This window comes from Hoplias malabaricus, chromosome 10, assembly GCF_029633855.1.
Source record: "Hoplias malabaricus isolate fHopMal1 chromosome 10, fHopMal1.hap1, whole genome shotgun sequence".
In the NCBI taxonomy this organism is placed as follows: Eukaryota; Metazoa; Chordata; class Actinopteri; order Characiformes; family Erythrinidae; genus Hoplias; species Hoplias malabaricus.
The window spans coordinates 44,076,710-44,102,368 of record NC_089809.1 but is presented as its reverse complement, the minus strand read 5'-3'; the positions used below and the strand labels follow the sequence as shown (position 1 = coordinate 44,102,368).

Here is a 25,659-nt window from a genome sequence, read left to right as displayed (position 1 = left end):
TTTCTACCTCCTCCGTTAGAATTTCCAGAACCTCTGTAAAGTACGGACCCACGTGGGCATTAACGCAGTAAAGTCCGTGTTCTGTGTGATTTATTCGAGGAGTGGAATAGCAGTGGGGTTAAAGATGTTTATTTAAATGTAATAATTAAGAATAAGAAGTTAACATCTGCCTCTTAAAATAACATCAGCCTCGGCTAGTTACACGTTTAACCCTAGAAGCGCCGGGAGCCGGTGTGACTGACTGATTTTACTTGGAGTGCTGTTTCGGTGAGGGACGGAGGGAGGTCAGTCACAGCGTCAAACCAGTGGCTCTCTGTGCATCGCCATGATTCTTCTAGAGTTAAAGTGGAAATAGAAATTCAGATAAGAAGCTGGGAGGAGCTAATTTTGTAGGAGCTAATTCTGTGTCTCCTCACCCTCCTGGGTTTTCTCTCAGCGGCTCGTACCAAAGAGAAATGCTGCGTCTGTGGTTTGGACGTGTTCTGACTTTAGTGAAGACACCGAACATAAAGAAGTCAAATGTAAACACTGAGAAAACCAGACCAAAAGTGAATCCCCCGGTCTGTTTCACCCTGAACACAGTCACACACCGAATACGAACAGAGCACGGCTCAGACGCAGAGAAATACACACACCCCACCTTTAACACTGGAGTGTGTTTACAGCACGATCCTCGACAGCAAACTGAGAGTCAGGGTTTCCCCACTTTACACCAGACCCTGATAGAGCGCCACACTGTGGTCAGTACACTCCAGAGTTAATCAGCTCCACAGTTTACTCCGGCTGCATGTGGCACACACAACCACAGCGGTATCTCACACACCTCCGTTCTGTTTCAGACGTTCGCTGCAGCTGCTTTAAAGTCACTGTGCTCTGAAACATGAAAGACCTGGAAAACACAAGGCCCCCCTGTTACACGCTGCAGAGAGACGACTGACCGCGGCCGGCTCTCTAACTCCGTTTCTCTCTCTCTGTCACTGCAGAGGATCAGCACTGCGAGTGGAGATGGACGTCACTACTGTTATCCTCACTTCACATGTGCTGTGGACACGGAGAACATCCGCCGGGTGTTTAACGACTGCCGGGACATCATCCAGAGGATGCACCTGCGGCAGTACGAGCTCCTGTGACCCGGCTCACTGTAGCCAGAGCGCTTTTACAGACCTGTCCTCCTGCCCTTCCCTCTCCCAGACAAAGCCAAAACCCTGACTGTGTGCGCTACTGACCTGTGGCAGACCCTCTTTTCTTGTTTTTTTTTTTCCTGTTGATGGAGGACTGTTTCTTTTTCGCCGTTTCACTGAGCCTCTGGCTACCTCCTGTGTTCCTATTTAATACCAGTGTACAGACCACACAGCAGTATCTGAGTGAGAGGTGTGTGTGTGTGTGTGTGTGTGTGTGTGTACATATGCGTATGTGTGTATACACACACACAAACACACACGTGTATTCATACATTAATGCAATCTGGTATGTGCCAGATTATGGAGATTGCATCACCTTATGACCTCCACCCCCCCCAAACCCCCCCCAAAAAAAACCCTCTGCCTCTTGGGCGCTCTGCTGCTTTTTCCTTCTGAACACTGAAGAGCGCCCCCCAATGGAGGGGATCGGGTGAACACTGGGAAAAGGAGAACTTTTGAAAGGAAGAGTGAAGTCATGCACTTTTGCATCAGGTTTTAATCGAACTGTATTTGCTCTCAAAGATGGACACACTCAATGTAGCATTGTAACGTCGGATTCTGTGTCCTGCTTTAAGCTGTGGTATCGGACGAGGGGCAGACTCCAGGAGTTGGGGAACAGTCTCTGTCCGCCCTGGAATCCGGTCCTTCGGATCTGTCCGGACGTCCGCTTCGGGTGAAAGTTGAAGCGTCCCGTTTCCTTCTCCTTTGAGGTTTAATTCCTGTACAGATTTAAAAAAGCTTATTATTTTGTACTTTACGGAAAGAGAGGAAAATCTACTCGTAGATCTTTGTGCCTTCATTATGGCTGTACCTGTAAATGAAGCTGAGATGTAAGTATGTTTTTGACTGCGCTGTACAGCTTGATGTCACCCTGTCAGCAGGAGGGGCTGCGGATGGGGGCCTACTATAGGGTTTAGGTTCTTCTTTTGTGTTTGTTTGTTTCGTTTATATCAAAGAGAAAACGCTGTTTAGTTAAAAAATCAAAAACGTATCTAAAAATCTGTATACATTATGCAAATTATTCCATTGCCATCACATGAGACAGCACTGCGCTTTTTTTCTTTTAATTTCCTTTTTTGTTTAAGCTTTAAAACATTGGATAGCAGTTAAAGTGTTAAACACAACCTGGTGTTGTTTTCATAGGGACCTTTTTCGATATAAAGTACGTCTGCTGCGTGTGTGTGTGTGTGTCTGAAGTGTGCAAGAGTGTATGCATCTGAATTTGTGCACCTGTTTGAGTGAATGTGTGTGTGAGTGAGTGATTTTAGGGAAAGAGTGTGTGCGTGTGCGCCTACCCAGGTATGTGCACATTGAACCAGATGCATGAGGTTTGTATGTGGTGTGTGTGTGTGTAGAAGTGCATTGTGTGCACTCTCTTCTAAGTGTGTGTACATGTAAATTTATAGGTCTATATAAATATATATGTACAATTCTACATGTTTAATTATGTGTGTGTTTAGTTGTATACATGCCTCTCTATGTATACAGTGACCTTGTGTACATACACACATAGATAAGCATGTCTGGAGTGAAATGAATATATGGAATAAATGAGAGTGTGCAATACTGACGGCCGTCGCTTGTCCCACTGTCTCCAGCGCAGTCTCTTCCTTATTTGCTTTTCTTAAAAATGACTGTGGGTCTGTTACACACACACACACACAACACTGGTAGCACTGTGTGATACAATCCAGACATCTTCCTGTAGCTGTGGCGTGAGGACAGCGTGGAGCTGAACCTTCAGCGTAAGTAAACCCTCAGTAAACTCAGGCTCGAAGGTATATTCTGTAGGTGCTAGTGGTTTCCCTAACAACAACAACAACAAATACAGCAATTATAAAAGTGATTTTTGCTCAAGCAGCCGATGATTCTCTCTGATCCTGAAGTGTCCTGGGAGCAGAATCTGAGGCCACAGCCAAATCCATGACGACATTGTGAGGTTTTTACCTTCTGTCAAACGGGTAGTTCTTTGTTTTTTTCTAGTAAACACGTTTCAAGTGCCTGGTTTTTAGTGAATTCTTAGGTTTCTCTCCAGGTCTGAAGTGGCTCAAGGACCCCTGTCATCGAGGGGAAGGCAGAGGAAGGAAGCGAATCAGAGAGAGCCCCACGAATAACTCAACCCTGGCGGCAGACTGTGGCGAGAGGCTGAGGATCGGCGGCCCTCCCGGTGTCACTGTTTAGTCCCTCCTGGGCTCAGCTGGAACCGTAAAGGAGCAGAGACTAAACAAGAGCCCGGTTTCAAAACCAGATTCGGACAGTGGAAAAGCAAGAGTCAAGTAGGTTCTGCAATTTCATGTTATTTTTACACTTTAAAACATTTGAGATATATATCAGGGAGGGCTCAGAAAATGATGAGGTGAATGAATGAATAGAACTGTACATTTACACAGACACAGAACCACACACCGACTGAACTCCTTTTTTAAGATCCATATTTTATTCAGATTTCAAATAATTTTATTAAACACTCCAGGGCAGTTAGTGAATATCATTAGAACTTCAAAAATATATGTTCAAACATGTGTCTTGTCTTCGCATTCTCTCTCTCTCTCTCACACACACACACACACAAAGAGACAAACACACATCCATCTTTGGTTAAATGTAATCTATGGCTGCAGCTGTAGATCGTACCCTGTTTAATGCATTAATCCTGAACTATGTATAATCTCTAACACACCCTTTCCTCATTCCTTTAAAACAGGGTTAAACATCTCACACTAAACTCTCTTCTGCTCCCTGTCCAGCTCAGAGCAGCTGTTCAACCCACAACTATAACAATGTTCTCAGAAACACAAACACAGCTGCACACTAACTGACCACCACATGCTGAGAAAAAGAAGTCAGAGTTAACTAGGGTAAGGGTAGTAACACACTACTCTTTAGTTCACACTAAAGACTTTGTTAAAGGTTAAATCTCAGACCCTTAAATACACACTGAGTCCTGCCCGTGCTCATCACAACAGGAACAGAGTCAGTAAAACACGAGTAAATGCACAGAAGCAAAGGGGAAACGAGCACAAATCATTTCAAGCGGGGGTGTTACCTCCAGTCTGTCTGCTCTACCACAGAGTCCCACACCTCTGACTCAAGGGAATCCCTGGTCGTATGAAACGTGCAGCCTGTGTACCCCAATTTCACAATCCCAAGAGACCACCATCCACTTACTAGAGGCAGTATCCAAACAGAGTTCACTCAGCTGGTGGCGCATTGAATCCCAGTTCGTATCCTGCCTCTGGAACCTGAAAATGCAATCCCCAACAAGACCAGCCAGTCTCCTAAGGGGGAGAGGTGTTCCCTTGTTGAAGAGCAAAGCCTCCCTGATGTTTCCCTTCGCCAGAGGTGCTCAGCTTCCATTTTTAGGAGTTCCTTGGTGTCCAGGGGGCTGGGTTAGTGTTAGCACAAGAAAAGCAGTCGTAGCAATCCCCCACATGGATGTGGCTATGTTTTAGATCCAAGCCACTAAGTGTCAGTATAAATCTGTTTAATAACGTGAAGAAAAGTAACATTTCTTAATACCAGCCTTCAATTAAAGGCAGTTGTTCTATGGCATCATTTAAAAATATTTTCCATATTTCATTTGAGGTATTTGTCATCGTTAACGTTTGTAAAACGATTTCAATTTGAAGGAACACACGTCCGGGTCGCAGCACTCTGAACTCCCCGGTGCACTCCTCAAACACAGGCCGCACCTTTACCTTCAGGAAAGTGCTGTGTCTTCGTCGTGCTTCTTCCCTCAAACAGCATAGGTGTGTGTGACCACTAGAGTGGACTGGTCAGAGCTTACACTTCAATGGATGTCTGCACTCTGAGGTTAAGACAAATCTGCTGTGGATAAGAGTCCACTTGTAAGCAGCGGTTTCTAGACCTCATTCACAAGTTTGTCGTAGGTAGCATTTGTAAAGGGAGGTGTTGGCACAGCAGCCTATTCTTCAAGCTGTGTTAAGGTCGTCAGGGGACGGTTCCTATTCGTTGACAAGTTTTTGTTTGTTTTTTTTGTTGTTGTTGAGCCACTGCACTGTCTTCTTGCCCAATTCAGATTTGGACAATGTCGGAATGATCAGCCATTTGCATAAGCCTTTTTTAAAAATAATTTATAAAAAGAAATGTTCCCCTTAAGACAAAGTTTGGACATCTATGTTTTTCAAATCAATTTAGATTTTTAGAAGTTACTGCTTTTGGAACGGGTTCTTCTTGGCGATCTTAAGTGGAAGAGACTGGCCAACTGGAGCATAGCTGCATGTACTGGCAGAGATCTGGGTTCTAAAGCTCTGCTGCCCCCCACTTGTCTCCCTCTGGACCTCAGAGCAGTACCTGGGGTTGATTTCAATCCCTCCATGGCTCCTGGAGGACTGAGCCCCGAACTCAGACGGACTGTACGAGGTCCCGCTAAGGCGAATGGGTATTACCTTCTCCACCCTCGGCACTTGATGGCTGACGAATGCAGAGGTATCAAATACATTAGAGAAATGTTCCTTAAAGCGACTGAAGAAGCCAGGACGGGATCTTGACGTGGCTACAGGACGTCCCACATTCAGGAGGACAGGTCGTCCGACGGTGGGTTCGTTAATCTCTCTCTGTACAACAGCTATTTCACATGGTCTCTCTGCTTGCATATGCGAGTCTGCGGAGCTACCAAACGTCTCGCCCTCTTCAGGAACATAATCCTCTAAGTCTTCCAAGGAGAGCACCCGACAACCCTCAGGTAAGTGGTCGTCGTCCTGAGTGCTGGGGTCATCTCTATCACTGTCCTCATACAGGGAAACACGGACAGTATCATCGCCATCTTCACTCCCTCCGTCTGACTCCACTAAGGCACATCCCTGTTCCACACCACTAGCCGTGTTCAGTCCTAACAGGCTGCTGGACTCCTCCATAGTCACAGTGAGATTTGAAGAGTCCACGTTGGCCGCTGACATCTGCATTGCCTCCATGACTTTGTTGTTTGAGTTGTTGGCGTTGGGGTTTTCAGGAGGTGGTCTCCTGCTGGGCGAAGCCCCTCTTCTCCTGGGTAACTTGGGAGACTTGTTGACTTTATACTCTATGATCTCCTCCACCTCCACCCACTTGGGGTTTCTGGCTGTAGCACCCTCAGGCTCTGTGACATAGACAGTGGGAACAGGCTTTCTAGAAATCGTACGCCTCTGCCTTGGGGCCTCAGGAGTGGATGCCTCAGACCGATAAAGTCCTGTAGAGGATGGGCGAGGGGACATGTGACGCTTCATGCGAGTGTTCTTCACAACTGTGGTGATGGTCTCCTCTCTGCGTGGAGAAAACAGACATCCATGATAATTACACAAAGAATACAACTTACTTCTGAGAGTTCATCAAGACATTAATCAACACTGAAACCATCTGACGTCCCAGTTTTTACAAAACATAAAACTATCACACGTTTTAAATGAGGGAACTCTGAGTTCTGACATGTGCTAGTTTTCTGAAATCTTTAGAAGACGAGCTGTAAGCACACGTTACACTTTTATTCACACAAACCAAAAACGGACCACGGTCACGCCATCTGCACTTCGCGAAAACGCAGTCACGCCACCTACACTAGGATTTCTTGTGCGCGTCTACATCGCGGTTTACGGTAGAAGGTGTACGAGCGAGAGGGGGGGACTGGCAGAAAAGCGCAGATATTGAAAATTCATAAGAAATGGAATTTAAAACATAATTCAATACAGTTAATATTAAAAACAGGCCTCTCGCTCGTACACCTTCTACCGTAAACCGCGATGTAGACGCGCACAAGAAATCCTAGTGTAGGTGGCGTGACTGCGTTTTCGAGAAGTGCAGATGGGGTGACCGCGGTAAGGAACGGCACATTTTCATAATTTAGTGGAGTAAAAAGAAAGATATTTGACTTTGAAATGTAATGGAGTTGAGGTAAAAAGTTGTCAGGACAACTTTTTACCTCAATGAAAATGAAGGAAATACTTCATTACTGTCCACCACTGCTGTCCCACTGACCCCAGCCCTGGAGTGGACCACTCCCTCTCGCCACGAGGGCCACAGGTACAAAAGATCAGGGTCATGTGCTCTAAGAGGTCACTGTTTAAGTCTCTTTTGACTCATGTACAGTTTGCCATCACCAGCAGAGGCAGGTGCACTGTTCTGTTCTACATTTATGGGCAAATTGTGTAGGTCAGAAAATCAGAGAACTACTGTAAACGGTTGTGGAATTTCTTCATTTTTCTGTGTTCAGCCTCAGGACAAATGACTTATTAAAAAAAATAAAAGAGAAAGAGTAGTTTTCATCTTTCATCAGGAAAAGGCTAAAGTATGTTTGGGGGTTAATAAACTCCTGTATCAGACAGGGGGCGCTATCATGTTTTCTGATTGGCTCGTGCTATTCTCTTTCTCTTTAATGATTGTCTTATAAAGATTACCCTCAGCCATTTATTATTAATGCCACTCAATCTCAGTCTTTTCCTTCATATATCTGCAGAAACTGAACAAAATACTCCTTAGATTCAAATTCCTTATTTCCTGTCTCTTTCTACAGCCTCAGTGTCTCAGGGTCAAGGACAAATATAATGTTTTAAGAATTGTTATGATTACTATAATAAAATAACACTTACATGATTATGGTCTTCTTTGGGACTTTGGTCTCCTGCTCTGTGACTAAACAGAAAATAAAATGGATATAAACAGAAGTCATGATTCCAGAGCGTCTGTAAAATATATATTTATAATAATGTGTGTGTATCTTAGAAATGAACTATCTCCAAAAAAGAATAAAAAAGAATATAATATATTAACATTTATTTCCTGAGATGAATCAGTGATCAGAACCACTCCGACTGTGTAACAAGTCAATGCCCTGAAAATGTCGCCTCAAACTAAGGACGACACATTTTTAGAAACCTAACGTTTCCTGCCGGTTTTAGTTAAAGGTAAAGGGCGCAGAACTCGAAGCACATTCACCTTCGATGGCGATGACCTGGTCTCCTCTGTGTTCCCCAGCCGTGGCTACAGTAGGAAGCACCAGCTCAGCTGCACACTTAGCGCTGCCCAGACGATTAGAGAGCTGCGGATCAGAAACATGTTTAAGACATATTTTAACTCATATATTTACCATGTGGTGCAGTGGAATTAACTCCGTCCCATACCTCGCACTCATAGCGGCCCAAGTCTCTCTCTCCTGGATTCTTAACGACCAGAACCACCACTCCACTGCGCACCTCGCTGTAGGTCTGATATTTCTCCTGGTCTGTGAGCAGCTTTCCGTCCTTAAACCACCTGCGGAGGGGGACAGTAGGTGGGTAACATGGGTAACTCTGTGTCTTTTAATGTGGAACAAAACACAGAGAGTGGCAATAATCAAAGTGTGAGGAAATAACAGCATCAATCTGTGAAATATAAAAACAACTTCATTTTCAAAGCCGTCTGAGCCGGAAAAACTACTAATTTAACTACTGCATGTATCTATTTGTCAAATTTAATCCCAATGTCAATTTCAAATTCAACATAATTTCTATAGAGTGATAGAGCAGCAGGTGGTGTCTCTGTCACAGCTCCAGGGTCCTGGAGGTTGTGGGTTCGAGTCCCTGCTCCAGAGAGCAGCGCCAGTTAAAACAGAATCTTGTAACTTCGGGGCATTGCTGTCTGAGTGGACGGTACTGTTGGTCACTCTGGTGGACAAAGCTGAACGGTGGAGGAGGAGAGGGGTGATTGATTACCTTATCTTGGGGCTGGGGGCGCTCTGAATGGTGCAGGTGAACTGCGTGTCCTCTCCAGGTAAGAAGACGGCGTTCCTTAACTTATTCACGAAGCGTGGCGGCACTGCAAACACAGACAAATATCAGTACAGTTTAACTGGCCATGCTCACGGTCAGTCTCTCTCACCCTCTTCTCCCCAGTCTCAAGAGTTCGCCAAGACACTCTACCACTCTACTCTTCTTGGTCGTAGTCCTGCTACACATCTCCACTGGTCAGCGCCTGGAGGAGAACACCTAGTTCAGCTAACAGCGGTGTGTGTCGGCTGGAATCTTGCTGAATGAGGGGAGGAGGGGCATCCCCCCCAACCAATGAGAGAGAGAGAGGCGTGTTGTACTCTCTAGGACTCATCGGGGATCTAACCGATGACCTCAGGACGACGGATCAAAGCTTGGACTGAAACACTGAGATGAGAGGATGTAGAGGTTCTCCCACCCCCGTGACCCACCTTGAACAGTGATCTTTCCCAGAGTGCTGGCGTTTCCTGCAGAGCTGCTGGCGAAGCACATGTACTGCCCCGAGTCCTCAGCCGTCATGTTGTCCAGAATGAGCGTGCACGAGCCGTCAGGGTCCTCAATGATGATGTGGTGAGGGTCCACCTCCACAGCTCGGCCATCTATTCGGTCCCACACAGGGTTACACACAGCGTCACATTTACATTTCATCTTTTAGGACATTTATCATTTCAGAACAATCTCAACTTTCAGCTCAAGGATATATTCTCGATATCGTGTCTGAACGACTAGACTTTGTAAATTTGAACACAATTAGAATCTAAAGCTGCATGCTTCAGGGTTAAAGGGAACATCTACAATCTACATTCTAAGCTCTGTCTTTTAAGGTGGAACAGTGAGTTTGAGGAGAATAACGACTGTATCTTGTTGGTGTCTGAAGTGTAAATTGTAAGTGTTTATTCACTGTTTGAATTTCCACAGAAACTCATGTGTAACTCGAGGTGTTTAGTTTGTAGCACTGTCGCTAACGCAGTTAGCCATCTCCCGGGTTTGTAGACATTTCCACCTTAAGTGAAGTTTATAGAATATTCCCGTTCTGTTTTGAAGTGCTCCTCTACAAACAGGAGAATATGAAAAAGAGTATCCACCAAAAGGCCAGTCTCTGCAGCAGAGAGGAGGTGTGGTCACTACTTTGGGCTGAACTTGGAGGGGATAAGGTCTTTCACCGTCCACAACACCGTGGAAGGTTCCGTGTGGAACAAGGTCAAACAGCACTCTCCTCCGTCCCAACTTTTTTGGGGTGTGTTGCAGGCCTCAGAACGTAAATGTGTTTATATTTACAAACTAGTCGAGACATTCAGAGACAACATGGGAAACACAAGGGGGGAAAGTTCCACTGAAATACATTTTTCTGGACAGTGTCTGCAAACTGCAGCAGATCCAGGAATAACCGTGAAAATGTGTGTGTGTGAGTGGCTGAGAGAGTGTGTGAGTGACTGAGTGAATGTGAGTGTGAGTGAGTGACAGTGTGTGTGTGAATGTGAGTGACTGTGTGAGTGACTGTGAGTGAGTGACTGACTGAGTGAATGTAAGTGACTGAGTGAGTGTGTGACTGACTGAGTGACTGTGTGTGTGTGAGTGAGTGTGTATGTGAGTGACTGACTGAGTGAATGTGTGTGTGAGTGAGTGACTGACTGAGTGAATGTGAGTGTGAGTGAGTGACTGACTGAGTGAATGTGAGTGTGAGTGAGTGACTGACTGAGTGACAGTGTGTGTGTGTGAGTGACTGAGTGAATGTGACTGTGTGAGTGAGTGTGTGAGTGAGTGACTGACTGTGTGAGTGACTGTGAGTGAGTGACTGACTGAGTGAATGTGAGTGTGTGACTGACTGTAAGTGACAGTGTGTGTGTGTGAATGTGAGTGACTGACTGAGTGTCTGACTGAGTGTGAGTTTGTGACTGACTGAGTGAGTGAGTGTAAGTGACTGACTGAGTGAATGTGACTGAGTGAGTGTGAGTGACTGAGTGAGTGAGTGTGTGTGTGACTGAGTGAGTGTGAGTGTGTGACTGACTGTAAGTGACAGTGTGTGTGTGTGAATGTGAGTGACTGACTGACTGTGAGTGACAGTGTGTGTGTGTGAATGTGAGTGACTGACTGAGTGTGGGTTTGTGACTGACTGAGTGAATGTGAGTGACTGACTGAGTGAGTGTAAGTGACTGAGTGTGTGTGACTGACTGAGTGAGTGAATGTGAGTGACTGACAGTGACTGTGAGTGAGTGACTGACAGTGACTGTGAGTGAGTGACTGACTGAGTGAATGTGAGTGACTGACTGAGTGAGTGAATGTGAGTGACTGACTGAGTGAGTGAATGTGAGTGACAGAGTGAGTGAGTGACTGTGTGAGTGACTGTGTGAGTGACTGAGTGAGTGTGAGTGAGTGAGTGAATGTGAGTGAGTGACTGACTGAGTGAATGTGAGTGTGTGACTGACTGTAGGTGACAGTGTGTGTGTGTGTGAATGTGAGTGACTGACTGAGTGTGAGTAAGAGTGTGTGACTGACTGTAAGTGACAGTGTGTGTGTGTGAATGTGGGTGACTGACTGAGTGTAAGTGACTGAGTGAGTGTGTGTGTGACTGACTGACTGAGTGAATGTGAGTGTGTGACTGACTGTAAGTGACAGTGTGTGTGTGTGAATGTGAGTGACTGACTGACTGAGTGAGTGACTGACTGTGAGTGACAGTGTGTGTGAATGTGAGTGACTGACTGAGTGTGAGTTTGTGACTGAGTGAGTGTGTGACTGACTGAGTGAATGTGAGTGACTGACTGAGTGAATGTGACTGAGTGAGTGTGAGTGAGTGACTGACTGTGTGAGTGAGTGAGTGAGTGTGTGTGAGTGACTGACTGAGTGAATGTGAGTGTGTGACTGACTGTAAGTGACAGTGTGTGTGTGTGAATGTGAGTGACTGACTGTGAGTGACAGTGTGTGTGTGTGTGTGAATGTGAGTGACTGACTGAGTGAATGTGAGTGACTGACAGTGACTGTGAGTGAGTGACTGACTGAGTGAATGAATGTGACTGAGTGACTGACTGAGTGAATGAATGTGACTGAGTGACTGACTGAGTGTCTGACTGAGTGAGTGAATGTGAGTGTGAGTGAGTGACTGACTGAGTGAATGTGAGTGTGAGTGAGTGACTGACTGAGTGACAGTGTGTGTGTGTGAGTGACTGAGTGAATGTGACTGTGTGAGTGAGTGTGTGAGTGAGTGACTGACTGTGTGAGTGACTGTGAGTGAGTGACTGACTGAGTGAATGTGAGTGTGTGACTGACTGTAAGTGACAGTGTGTGTGTGTGAATGTGAGTGACTGACTGAGTGTCTGACTGAGTGTGAGTTTGTGACTGACTGAGTGAGTGAGTGTAAGTGACTGACTGAGTGAATGTGACTGAGTGAGTGTGAGTGACTGAGTGAGTGAGTGTGTGTGTGACTGAGTGAGTGTGAGTGTGTGACTGACTGTAAGTGACAGTGTGTGTGTGTGAATGTGAGTGACTGACTGACTGTGAGTGACAGTGTGTGTGTGTGAATGTGAGTGACTGACTGAGTGTGGGTTTGTGACTGACTGAGTGAATGTGAGTGACTGACTGAGTGAGTGTAAGTGACTGAGTGTGTGTGACTGACTGAGTGAGTGAATGTGAGTGACTGACAGTGACTGTGAGTGAGTGACTGACAGTGACTGTGAGTGAGTGACTGACTGAGTGAATGTGAGTGACTGACTGAGTGAGTGAATGTGAGTGACTGACTGAGTGAGTGAATGTGAGTGACAGAGTGAGTGAGTGACTGTGTGAGTGACTGTGTGAGTGACTGAGTGAGTGTGAGTGAGTGAGTGAATGTGAGTGAGTGACTGACTGAGTGAATGTGAGTGTGTGACTGACTGTAGGTGACAGTGTGTGTGTGTGTGAATGTGAGTGACTGACTGAGTGTGAGTAAGAGTGTGTGACTGACTGTAAGTGACAGTGTGTGTGTGTGAATGTGGGTGACTGACTGAGTGTAAGTGACTGAGTGAGTGTGTGTGTGACTGACTGACTGAGTGAATGTGAGTGTGTGACTGACTGTAAGTGACAGTGTGTGTGTGTGAATGTGAGTGACTGACTGACTGAGTGAGTGACTGACTGTGAGTGACAGTGTGTGTGAATGTGAGTGACTGACTGAGTGTGAGTTTGTGACTGAGTGAGTGTGTGACTGACTGAGTGAATGTGAGTGACTGACTGAGTGAATGTGACTGAGTGAGTGTGAGTGAGTGACTGACTGTGTGAGTGAGTGAGTGAGTGTGTGTGAGTGACTGACTGAGTGAATGTGAGTGTGTGACTGACTGTAAGTGACAGTGTGTGTGTGTGAATGTGAGTGACTGACTGTGAGTGACAGTGTGTGTGTGTGTGTGAATGTGAGTGACTGACTGAGTGAATGTGAGTGACTGACAGTGACTGTGAGTGAGTGACTGACTGAGTGAATGAATGTGACTGAGTGACTGACTGAGTGAATGAATGTGACTGAGTGACTGACTGAGTGTCTGACTGAGTGAGTGAATGTGAGTGACTGACTGAGTGAATGTGAGTGACTGACAGTGACTGTGAGTGAGTGACTGACTGAGTGTGTGTGTGACTGACTGACTGAGTGAATGTGAGTGTGTGACTGACTGTAAGTGACAGTGTGTGTGTGTGAATGTGAGTGACTGACTGACTGAGTGAGTGACTGACTGTGAGTGACAGTGTGTGTGAATGTGAGTGACTGACTGAGTGTGAGTTTGTGACTGAGTGAGTGTGTGACTGACTGAGTGAATGTGAGTGACTGACTGAGTGAATGTGACTGAGTGAGTGTGAGTGAGTGACTGACTGTGTGAGTGAGTGAGTGAGTGTGTGTGAGTGACTGACTGAGTGAATGTGAGTGTGTGACTGACTGTAAGTGACAGTGTGTGTGTGTGAATGTGAGTGACTGACTGTGAGTGACAGTGTGTGTGTGTGTGTGAATGTGAGTGACTGACTGAGTGAATGAATGTGACTGAGTGACTGACTGAGTAAATGTGAGTGACTGACTGAGTGAGTGACTGACTGAGTGAATGTGAGTGACTGACTGAGTGAGTGAATGTGAGTGACAGAGTGAGTGACTGACTGTGTGAGTGACTGAGTGAGTGTGAGTGACTGACTGAGTGAGTGTGAGTGACTGACTGAGTGAGTGTGAGTGACTGACTGAGTGAATGTGAGTGACTGACTGAGTGAATGTGAGTGACTGAGTGTGTGTGTGACTGACTGAGTGTGAGTGACTGACTGAGTGAGTGAGTGTGTGTGTATGTGTGAGTGACTGACTGACTGAGTGAGTGTGAGTGACTGACTGAGTGAATGTAAGTGACTGAGTGAGTGACAGTGTGTGTGTGTGTGTGTGTGAGAATGTGAGTGAGTGAGTGACTGAGTGAGTGACTGACTGAGTGAATGTGAGTGTGTGACTGACTAAGTGACAGTGTGTGTGTGTGAATGTGAGTGACTGACTGAGTGTGAGTGAGTGACTGACTGAGTGACAGTGTGTGTGTGTGAATGTGAGTGACTGACTGTGAGTGACAGTGTGTGTGTGTGTGTGTGTGAATGTGAGTGACTGTGTGAGTTTGTGACTGACTGAGTGTAAGTGACTGAGTGAGTGTGTGAGACTGACAGTGACTGTGAGTGAGTGACTGACTGAGTGAATGTGACTGAGTGAGTGTGTGTGAGTGACTGACTGAGTGACAGTGTGTGTGAGTGAATGTGAGTGACTGACTGAGTGTGAGTTTGTGACTGACTGACTGAGTGAGTGTGTGTGACTGACTGAGTGAATGAATGTGAGTGACTGACTGACAGTGAGTGTAAGTGACTGACTGAGTGAATGTGAGTGTGTGAGTGACTGAGTGAGTGAATGTGAGTGACTGACTGAGTGTGAGTGACTGACTGAGTGAGTGAATGTGAGTGTGTGAGTGACTGTAAGTGAGTGACTGACTGAGTGAGTGAGTGAATGAATGTGAGTGACTGACAGTGAGTGTGAGTGACTGACTGAGTGAGTGAATGTGACTGATTGAGTGTGTGTGAGTGACTGACTGACTGAGTGAATGTAAGTGACTGACTGACTGACTGAGTGTGTGTGTGTGTGTGTGTGTGTGTGTGTGTGTGTGTGTGTGTGTGTGTGTGTGTGTGTGTATGTGGGAGTGACTGACTGAGTGAGTGTGAGTGAGTGAGTGACTGACTGAGTGAATGTGAGTGACTGACTGACTGACTGACTGAGTGAGTGAATGTGAGTGACAGAGTGAGTGACTGACTGACTGACTGACTGAGTGAGTGAATGTGAGTGACAGAGTGAGTGACTGACTGAGTGAGTGAATGTGAGTGTGAGTGACTGACTGAGTGAATGTAAGTGACTGACAGTGACTGAGTGAGTGACTGAGTGAATGTGAGTGAGTGAGTGACTGACAGTGACTGAGTGAGTGAGTGAGTGACTGACTGAGTGAATGTGACTGACTGAGTGAGTGAGTGAGTGAATGTGAGTGAGTGACTGAGTGAGTGAGTGTGTGTGTATGTGTGAGTGACTGACTGAGTGAGTGTGAGTGAGTGAGTGACTGACTGAGTGAATGTAAGTGACTGAGTGAGTGACAGTGTGTGTGTGTGTGTGTGAATGTGAGTGACTGACTGAGTATGAGTGACTGACTGACTGACTGAGTGAATGTGAGTGTGTGACTGACTAAGTGACAGTGTGTGTGTGTGTGAATGTGGGTGACTGACTGAGTGTGAGTTTGTGTGACTGACTGAGTGTGAGTTTGTGTGACTGACTGAGTGAGTGTGAGTGACTGACAGTGACTGACTGAGTGAATGTGACTGAGTGAGTGTGAGTGAGTGACTGACTGAGTGACAGTGTGTGTGAGTGACTGAGTGAGTGAGTGTGTGTGTGACTGACTGACTGACTGAGTGAATGTGAGTGTGTGACTGACTGTAAGTGACAGTGTGTTTGTGTGAATGTAAGTGACTGAGTGAGTGACAGTGTGTGTGTGTGTGTGAATGTGAGTGACTGACTGAGTATGAGTGACTGACTGTGACTGAGTGAGTGAATGTGAGTGTGTGACTGACTGAGTGAATGTGAGTGTGTGACTGACTAAGTGACAGTGTGTGTGTGAATGTGGGTGACTGACTGAGTGTGAGTTTGTGACTGACTGAGTGAGTGTAAGTGACTGAGTGAGTGTGAGTGAGTGAGTGAATGTGAGTGACTGACTAAGTGACTGAGTGAGTGACAGTGTGTGTGTGAATGTGAGTGACTGACTGAGTATGAGTGACTGACTGTGACTGAGTGAGTGAATGTGTGTGTGTGACTGACTGAGTGAATGTGAGTGTGTGACTGACTGAGTGAATGTGAGTGTGTGACTGACTGAGTGAATGTGAGTGTGTGACTAAGTGACAGTGTGTGTGTGTGTGTGTGAATGTGGGTGACTGACTGAGTGTGAGTTTGTGTGACTGACTGAGTGAGTGTGAGTGACTGACAGTGACTGTGAGTGAGTGACTGACTGAGTGAATGTGACTGAGTGAGTGTGTGAGTGACTGACTGTGAGTGACAGTGTGTGTGAGTGACTGAGTGAGTGAGTGAGTGTGTGTGTGACTGACTGACTGACTGAGTGAATGTGAGTGTGTGACTGACTGTAAGTGACAGTGTGTGTGTGTGAATGTAAGTGACTGAGTGAGTGACAGTGTGTGTATGTGTGTGTGTGTGAATGTGAGTGACTGACTGAGTATGAGTGACTGACTGTGACTGAGTGAGTGAATGTGAGTGTGTGACTGACTGAGTGAATGTGAGTGTGTGACTGACTAAGTGACAGTGTGTGTGTGTGTGTGTGAGTGAATGTGGGTGACTGACTGAGTGTGAGTTTGTGACTGACTGAGTGAGTGTAAGTGACTGAGTGAGTGTGAGTGAGTGAGTGAATGTGAGTGACTGACTGAGTGAATGTAAGTGACTGAGTGAGTGACAGTGTGTGTGTGTGTGTGAATGTAAGTGACTGAGTGAGTGACAGTGTGTGTGTGTGTGTGTGAATGTGAGTGACTGACTGAGTATGAGTGACTGACTGTGACTGAGTGAGTGAATGTGAGTGTGTGACTGACTAAGTGACAGTGTGTGTGTGTGTGAATGTGGGTGACTGACTGAGTGTGAGTGACTGACAGTGACTGTGAGTGAGTGACTGACTGAGTGAATGTGACTGAGTGAGTGTGAGTGAGTGACTGACTGTGAGTGAGTGAGTGACTGACTGTGAGTGACAGTGTGTGTGAGTGAATGTGGGTGACTGAGTGTGAGTTTGTGACTGACTGAGTGAGTGTAAGTGACTGAGTGAGTGTGTGTGACTGACAGTGAATGTGAGTGAGTGACTGACTGACTGAGTGAGTGTAAGTGACTGACTGAGTGAATGTGAGTGTGTGAGTGACTGAGTGAGTGACTGACTGAGTGAGTGAATGTGAGTGACAGAGTGAGTGACTGGCTGAGTGAGTGACTGGCTGAGTGTGAGTGACTGAGTGAGTGAATGTGAGTGAGTGTGTGTGTATGTGTGAGTGAGTGAATGTGAGTGACAGTGTGTGTGTGTGTGTGAATGTGAGTGACTGACTGAGTGAGTGAATGTGAGTGAGTGAGTGTGTGTGTATGTGTGAGTGAGTGAATGTGAGTGACAGTGTGTGTGTGTGTGAATGTGAGTGACTGACTGAGTGTGAGTGACTGACTGTGACTGACTGACAGTGACTGAGTGAGTGTGTGTGACTGACTGAGTGAGTGAATGACTGACTGACTGAGTGAATATGAGTGTGTGACTGACTAAGTGACAGTGTGTGTGTGTGAGTGTGAGTGAGTGATTGACTGTGAGTGACAGTGTGTGTGTGAATGTGGGTGACTGACTGAGTGTGAGTTTGTGACTGACTGAGTGAGTGTAAGTGACTGAGTGAGTGTGTGTGACTGACTGAGTGAGTGTGAGTGACTGTGAGTGAGTGACTGACTGAGTGAATGTGACTGAGTGAGTGTGAGTGAGTGACTGACTGTGAGTGACAGTGTGTGTGTGTGTGTGTGTGAGAATGTGAGTGACTGACTGAGTGTGAGTGAATGTGAGTGAGTGACTGACTGAGTGAATGTGAGTGTGTGACTGACTGTAAGTGACAGTGTGTGTGTGTGAATGTGAGTGAGTGACTGACTGTGAGTGACAGTGTGTGTGAATGTGGGTGACTGACTGAGTGAGTGTGAGTGACTGACAGTGACTGTGAGTGAGTGACTGACTGAGTGAATGTGACTGAGTGAGTGTGAGTGAGTGAGTGACTGACTGAGTGAATGTGAGTGTGTGACTGTGAATGTGAGTGAGTGACTGACTGTGAGTGACAGTGTGTGTGTGTGTGTGTGTGTGTGTGAATGTGGGTGACTGACTGAGTGAGTGTGTGTGACTGACTGAGTGAGTGTGAGTGACTGACAGTGACTGTGAGTGAGTGACTGACTGAGTGAATGTGACTGAGTGACTGAGTGAATGTGAGTGTGTGACTGACTGTAAGTGACAGTGTGTGTGTGTGAATGTGTGACTGACTGAGTGTGAGTTTGTGACTGACTGAGTGAATGTCAGTGACTGTGAGTGAGTGAGTGACTGACAGTGACTGTGAGTGAGTGAATTTGAGTGACTGACTGAGTGTGAGTGACTGACTGAGTGAATGTGAGTGAGTGTGAGTGACTGTGAGTGAGTAACTGACTGAGTGAGTAACAGAGTGAGTGACTGAGTGAATGTGAGTGAGTGACTGAGTGAGTGTGAGTGACTGACTGACACTCAGTCAGTCACTCACACTCACTCAGTCACTCACTCACATTCACTCAGTCACTCACTCTGTCACTCACTCAGTCAGTTACTCACTCAGTCACTCACACTCACATTCACTCAGTCTGTCACTCACATTCACACATACACACTCACTCACTCACACTCACTCAGTCAGTCACTCACAAATACACACACACTCACTCACACTCAGTCACTCAGTGAGAGTGACTGACTGAGTGTGAGTGACTAACTGAGTGAGTGAGTGTGTGTTTATGTGTGAGTGACTGACTGAGTGAGTGTGAGTGAGTGAGTGAGTGAATGAATGTGAGTGACAGTGTGTGTGTGTGAATGTGAGTGACTGACAGTGACTGAGTGACTGACTGACTGAGTGAGTGAATGTGAGTGACAGACTGAGTGAATGTAAGTGACTGACAGTGACTGTGAGTGAGTGACTGACTGACTGAGTGAGTGACAGTGTGTGTGTGTGTGAATGTGAGTGACTGACTGAGTATGAGTGACTGACTGTGACTGAGTGAGTGAATGTGAGTGTGTGACTGACTGAGTGAATGTGAGTGTGTGACTAAGTGACAGTGTGTGTGTGTGTGTGAATGTGGGTGACTGACTGAGTGAATGTGAGTGACTGACTGAGTGAGTGACAGTGTGTGTGTGTGTGAATGTGAGTGACTGACTGAGTATGAGTGACTGACTGTGACTATGTGAGTGTGTGACTGACTGAGTGAATGTGAGTGTGTGACTGACTAAGTGACAGTGTGTGTGTGTGTGTGTGTGAATGTGAGTGACTGACTGAGTGTGAGTTTGTGACTGAGTGAGTGTGTGTGACTGACTGAGTGAGTGTGAGTGACTGACAGTGACTGTGAGTGAGTGACTGACTGAGTGAGTGTGAGTGAGTGACTGACTGTGAGTGACAGTGTGTGTGAGTGACAGTGAGTGAGTGTGTGTGTGACTGACTGACTGACTGAGTGAATGTGAGTGTGTGACTGACTGTAAGTGACAGTGTGTGTGTGTGAATGTGAGTGACTGACTGAGTGTGAGTTTGTGACTGAGTGAGTGTAAGTGACTGAGTGAGTGTGTGTGACTGACTGAGTGAATGTGAGTGAGTGACTGACTGACTGAGTGAGTGTAAGTGACTGAGTGAGTGAATGTGACTGACTGAGTGAGTGAATGTGAGTGACTGACTGTGACTGAGTGAGTGAGTGAATGTGAGTGTGTGACTGACTGAGTGACAGTGTGTGTGTGTGTGTGAGTGAGTGACTGACTGAGTGAGTGTGAGTGAGTGATTGACTGTGAGTGACAGTGTGTGTGTGAATGTGGGTGACTGACTGAGTGTGAGTTTGTGACTGACTGAGTGAGTGTGAGTGACTGACAGTGACTGTGAGTGAGTGACTGACTGAGTGAATGTGACTGACTGAGTGACTGACTGTGAGTGACTGTGTGTGTGTGTGTGTGAATGTGAGTGACTGACTGAGTGTGAGTGACTGACTGTGACTGAGTGAGTGAATGTGAGTGACTGACTGACTGAGTGAATGTGAGTGTGTGACTGACTGTAAGTGACAGTGTGTGTGTGTGAATGTGAGTGAGTGACTGACTGTAAGTGACAGTGTGTGTGTGTGAATGTGAGTGAGTGACTGACTGAGTGAGTGACAGTGTGTGTGTGTGTGTGTGTGTGAATGTGGGTGACTGACTGAGTGTGTGTGAGTGACTGACAGTGACTGTGAGTGAGTGACTGACTGAGTGAATGTGACTGAGTGAGTGTGAGTGAGTGACTGACTGACTGAGTGAATATGAGTGTGTGAATGTGAGTGACTGACTGAGTGTGAGTGACTGACTGTGAGTGACAGTGTGTGTGTGTGTGTGAATGTGAGTGACTGACTGAGTGTGAGTTTGTGACTGACTGAGTGACTGAGTGAATGTGAGTGACTGACAGTGACTGTGAGTGAGTGAGTGTAAGTGACTGAGTGAGTGAATGTGACTGAGTGACTGACTGAGTGAGTGACTGACAGTGACTGTGAGTGAGTGACTGACTGAGTGAGTGAATTTGAGTGACTGACTGAGTGTGAGTGACTGACTGAGTGAATGTGAGTGTGTGAGTGACTGTGAGTGAGTAACTGACTGAGTGAATGTGAGTGACAGAGTGAGTGTGAGTGACTGACTGAGTGTGAGTGACTAACTGAGTGAGTGAGTGTGTGTGTATGTGTGAGTGATTGACTGAGTGAGTGAATGAATGTGAGTGACAGTGTGTGTGTGTGAATGTGAGTGACAGACTGACTGACTGAGTGAGTGAGTGACTGACTGAGTGAATGTGAGTGAGTGAGTGAGTGACTGACTGAGTGAATGTGAGTGAGTGACTGACTGACTGACTGAGTGAGTGCAAGTGACTGAGTGAGTGTGTGTCACTGACTGAGTGAGTGAATGTGAGTGACTGACTGAGTGAGTGAATGTGAGTGACTGACTGAGTGAGTGAATGTGAGTGACTGACTGAGTGAATGTGAGTGTGTGAGTGACTGTGAGTGAGTGACTGACAGTGAGTGTGACTGAGTGAGTGTGAGTGAGTGAGTGAATGTGACTGAGTGACTGACTGTGACTGAGTGAGTGAATGTGAGTGAGTGACTGACTGTGAGTGACAGTGTGTGTGTGTGTGACTGACTGAGTGAGTGTGACTGACTGACTGAGTGAGTGTGAGTGACTGACAGTGACTGTGAGTGACTGACTGAGTGAATGTGACTGAGTGAGTGTGTGAGTGTGTGTGTGACTGACTGACTGAGTGACTGACTGAGTGAATGTGAGTGTGTGACTGACTGTAAGTGACTGTGTGTGTGTGTGAATGTGAGTGACTGACTGACTGTGAGTGTGTGTGAATGTGAGTGACTGACTGAGTGTGAGTTTGTGACTGACTGAGTGAGTGTGTGTGACTGACTGACAGACTGAGTGAGTGTAAGTGAATGACAGAGTGAATGTGAGTGTGTGAGTGACTGAGTGAGTGAATGTGAGTGACTGAGACTGACTGAGTGTGTGTGAGTGACTGACTGAGTGTGAGTGACTGACTGAGTGAGTGAGAGTGAGTGAGTGTGTGTGTATGTGTGAGTGACTGACTGAGTGAGTGAGTGAGTGAATGTGAGTGACAGTGTGTGTGTGTGTGTATGAATGTGAGTGACTGACTGTGACTGAGTGAGTGAATGTGAGTGAGTGACTGACAGTGACTGAGTGAGTGACTGACTGAGTGAGTGAATGTGAGTGACAGAGTGACTGACTGAGTGAATGTGTGTGAGTGACTGACTGAGTGAGTGAATGTGACTGACTGTGACTGAGTGAGTGAATGTGAGTGAGTGACTGACAGTGACTGAGTGAGTGAATGTGAGTGACAGAGTGACTGACTGAGTGAGTGAGTGAATGTGAGTGACAGAGTGACTGACTGAGTGAATGTGAGTGAGTGACTGACTGAGTGAATGTGAGTGTGTGAGTGTGAGTGACTGACTGAGTGAGTGTAAGTGACTGAGTGAGTGTGTGTGACTGACTGAGTGAGTGAATGTGACTGAGTGACTGACTGAGTGAGTGAATGTGAGTGACTGACAGTGACTGAGTGAGTGAATGTGAGTGACTGACTGACTGTGAGTGACTGACTGACTGAGTGAGTGAATGTGAGTGACTGACTGAGTGAATGTGAGTGTGTGAGTGACTGACTGAGTGACTGACTGAGTGTGAGTGAGTGAGTGAGTGAATGTGAGTGTGTGAGTGACTGTGAGTGAGTGAATGTGAGTGACAGAGTGAGTGACTGAGTGAATGTGAGTGACTGACAGTGACTGAATGTGACTGACTGAGTGAGTGTGAGTGACTGAGTGTGTGTGTGAGTGAGACTGACTGAGTGAGTGAATGTGAGTGACTGACAGTGACTGTGAGTGAGTGAATGTGAGTGACTGACTGACTGAGTGACTGACTGACTGAGTGAATGTGAGTGTGTGAGTGACTGACTGAGTGTGAGTGAGTGAGTGACTGACTGAGTGAGTGAATGTGAGTGAGTGAGTGACTGAGTGAGTGACTGTGAGTGAGTGACTGAATGTGACTGACTGAGTGAGTGTGAGTGACTGAGTGTGTGTGTGAGTGACTGACTGACTGAGTGAGTGTGAGTGACTGAGTGTGTGTGTGAGTGACTGACTGAGTGTGAGTGACTGAGACTGACTGAGTGTGTGTGTGTGAGTGACTGAGTGAATGACAGTGTGTGTGTGTGTGAGTGACTGACAGTGACTGAGTGAGTGACTGAATGTGAGTGACTGAATGTGAGTGACAGACTGAGTGAGTGAATGTGAGTGACTGACAGTGACTGTGAGTGAGTGAATGTGAGTGACTGACTGACTGAGTGAATGTGAGTGACTGAGTGAATGTGACTGAGTGACTGACTGAGTGCATGTGACTGAGTGAGTGTGTGAGTGACTGAGTGAATGTGAGTGACTGAGTGAGTGTGTGTGTGAGTGACTGACTGACTGACTGAGTGAGTGACTGTGAGTGAGTGACTGACTGTAAGTGACAGTGTGTGTGTGTGAATGTGACTGACTGTGTGTGTGAGTGACTGAGTGAGTGAGTGTGTGTGACTGACTGACTGAGTGAGTGAGTGAGTGACTGACTGAGTGAATGTAAGTGAGTGACTGACTGACTGACTGTAAGTGACAGTGTGTGTGTGTGAATGTGAGTGACTGACTGAGTGTGAGTGACAGTGTGTGTGTGTGTGTGTGAATGTGAGTGACTGACTGAGTGAGTGTAAGTGACTGAGTGAGTGTGTGTGACTGACTGAGTGAATGTGAGTGACTGACAGTGACTGTGAGTGAGTGACTGAGTGCGTGAATGTGAGTGACTGTGAGTGACTGACTGACTGAGTGAATGTGAGTGACTGACTAAGTGACAGTGTGTGTGTGTGAATGTGAGTGACTGACTGTGAGTGAGTTTGTGACTGACTGAGTGCGTGTAAGTGACTGAGTGAGTGCGTGTGACTGACTGAGTGAGTGAATGTGAGTGACTGAGTGAGTGACTGACTGACTGAGTGAATGTTAGTGACTGACTGACTGTGAGTGACAGTGTGTGAGTGACTGACTGTGAGTGACTGTGTGTGTGTGTGAATGTGAGTGACTGACTGAGTGTGAGTTTGTGACTGACTGAGTGAGTGTGTGTGACTGACTGAGTGAATGTGAGTGTGTGAGTGACTTTGAGTGAGTGACTGAATGTGAGTGACAGAGTGAGTGACTGACAGTGACTGACTGAGTGAGTGAATGTGAGTGTGTGAGTGACTGAGTGAGTGACTGACTGAGTGAGTGAATGTGAGTGACTGAGTGAGTGTGTGTGAGTGACTGACTGAGTGTGAGTGTATGTGTGAGTGACTGACGGAGTGAGTGAATGTGACTGACTGAGTGAGTGAGTGTGAGTGAGTGAGTGAGTGACAGTGTGTGTGTGTGTGAGTGACTGACTGAGTGTGAGTGACTGAATGTGAGTGAGTGACTGACTGAGTAAATGTGAGTGACTGACAGTGACTGACTGACTGAGTGTGAGTGACTGACGGAGTGAGTGAATATGACTGACTGAGTGTGTATGTGTGAGTGACTGACTGACTGAGTGAGTGAATGTGAGTGACTGACAGTGACTGTGAGTGAGTGACTGACTGTGAGTGACAGTGTGTGTGTGTGAATGTGAGTGACTGAGTGACTGACTGAGTGAATGTAAGTGACTGAGTGAGTGTGTGAGTGAGTGACTGACTGTGAGTGACAGTGTGTGTGTGTGAATGTGAGTGACTGAGTGAATGTAAGTGACTGAGTGACTGAATATGAGTGTGAGTGACTGAGTGTGACTGAGTGAGTGAGTTATTATCTGAACTGGACATGTTTGGGTTTGAGATGAATGCTCCTCTGGCTGTAAGTGACTCTGGTTCTGGAGGCTGGGTCTGAAGGCGGCTGTAAGCTGTAATCCTTGTGATACGGGGCTCTGCTACAGTGACACTAGAGCGTGTGACATGGCACTTCTCTTCAGGGCGAGTAGATGAGCCTCTTCCAGAAATGAAATAGAGATTTTCAAAGTCAGAGCCTGAAACTGAGTCATCCTTACCTTTGAACCATGTGACCACAGGTTTGGGTGACCCTGTGACTTTACAGGCCAGTTTCACCGTCTGTCCCAGCTCGGCCGTGCAGTCAGTCAACACGGCCTCAAAGTCCGGCGGACCTGTTTCAGACGGGAGAATACACTATGCATCAGACCTGAGGGTGTCACATGGACTACAGACCAACAAGGACATGCTCGAGGACCACCACAAAAATCCCAATAAGCACAGAGTGACAGGGACACACCCCACACTGAAGCCCCTGGCCTAACCTCTAAAGATACACTGAGTGTCTACAGATCTGCTTCTCAGCTTCTACCTTCTTCTACTCTAGTTGATAACATTCTGATTATTATTAAGAAGACAAGGGCACACATACAAGCTTCTGGATTTTAGAAAAACAGCAGTTCAGCCATGTTTAGCCCAAGGACAGACAAACTAGAACGTAACTAAACAGCTTTTCCCACTGGAGTCGACCATGTGGGTGTCCCCGAGCTACTGAGACACTATCTTTGATGAAGTTTTCAGAACTGAAATACCTGTCCTCTACAGGAACCACCTTAGAACTCAAAGCAGTGACCTCTAAAGAAGTAAACACCACTCTGCCCCACTCCATTCGCCTGAAATTCAGAGGGAAGCGGAGGACTCACTCCAGGCCGACATGCTGTAGCGCTGCTGGAGGTTGCGGAGGTCACGGAGCCAGGAGTTCTTGATCATGACTGTGCGGGCCTGCAGCGTGTACTTCCTGACCGAGTCCTCGCGCTCGTGCCAGATCTCAAACGCCCTCTCGTCCCCTTCCACAGTCTCATTCACGTCAATGTTCGTGAGCTGCAAAACAGGGACAAACACATTTCACATTCCAGAGGTCAACAGAGGTGGCCTCTGAA

At 46.5% G+C, this 25,659-nt stretch overlaps 2 protein-coding genes across 3 annotated transcripts in view; one reads left to right on the top strand and one right to left on the bottom strand.

Moving 5' to 3' along the window:
• Positions 1-2,745, top strand: part of LOC136708463 (guanine nucleotide-binding protein G(olf) subunit alpha-like) — a 41,564-nt gene extending 38,819 nt beyond the window's left edge. For both annotated transcript variants that reach the window (XM_066683035.1, XM_066683036.1), the window contains exon 12: positions 984-2,745. In XM_066683035.1, coding sequence (XP_066539132.1) covers positions 984-1,130 — 147 coding nt within the window. In that variant the 3' untranslated portion in view covers positions 1,131-2,745. The remainder of the gene's footprint in view (positions 1-983) is intronic.
• Positions 2,746-3,705: 960 nt separating this feature from the next.
• Positions 3,706-25,659, bottom strand: part of obscnb (obscurin, cytoskeletal calmodulin and titin-interacting RhoGEF b) — a 128,383-nt gene continuing 106,429 nt past the window's right edge. The window contains 8 exon segments of the mRNA XM_066682573.1: positions 3,706-6,443; positions 7,763-7,805; positions 8,109-8,211; positions 8,294-8,423; positions 8,864-8,966; positions 9,349-9,516; positions 24,781-24,894; positions 25,423-25,600. Coding sequence (XP_066538670.1) covers positions 5,351-6,443; positions 7,763-7,805; positions 8,109-8,211; positions 8,294-8,423; positions 8,864-8,966; positions 9,349-9,516; positions 24,781-24,894; positions 25,423-25,600 — 1,932 coding nt within the window. The 3' untranslated portion in view covers positions 3,706-5,350.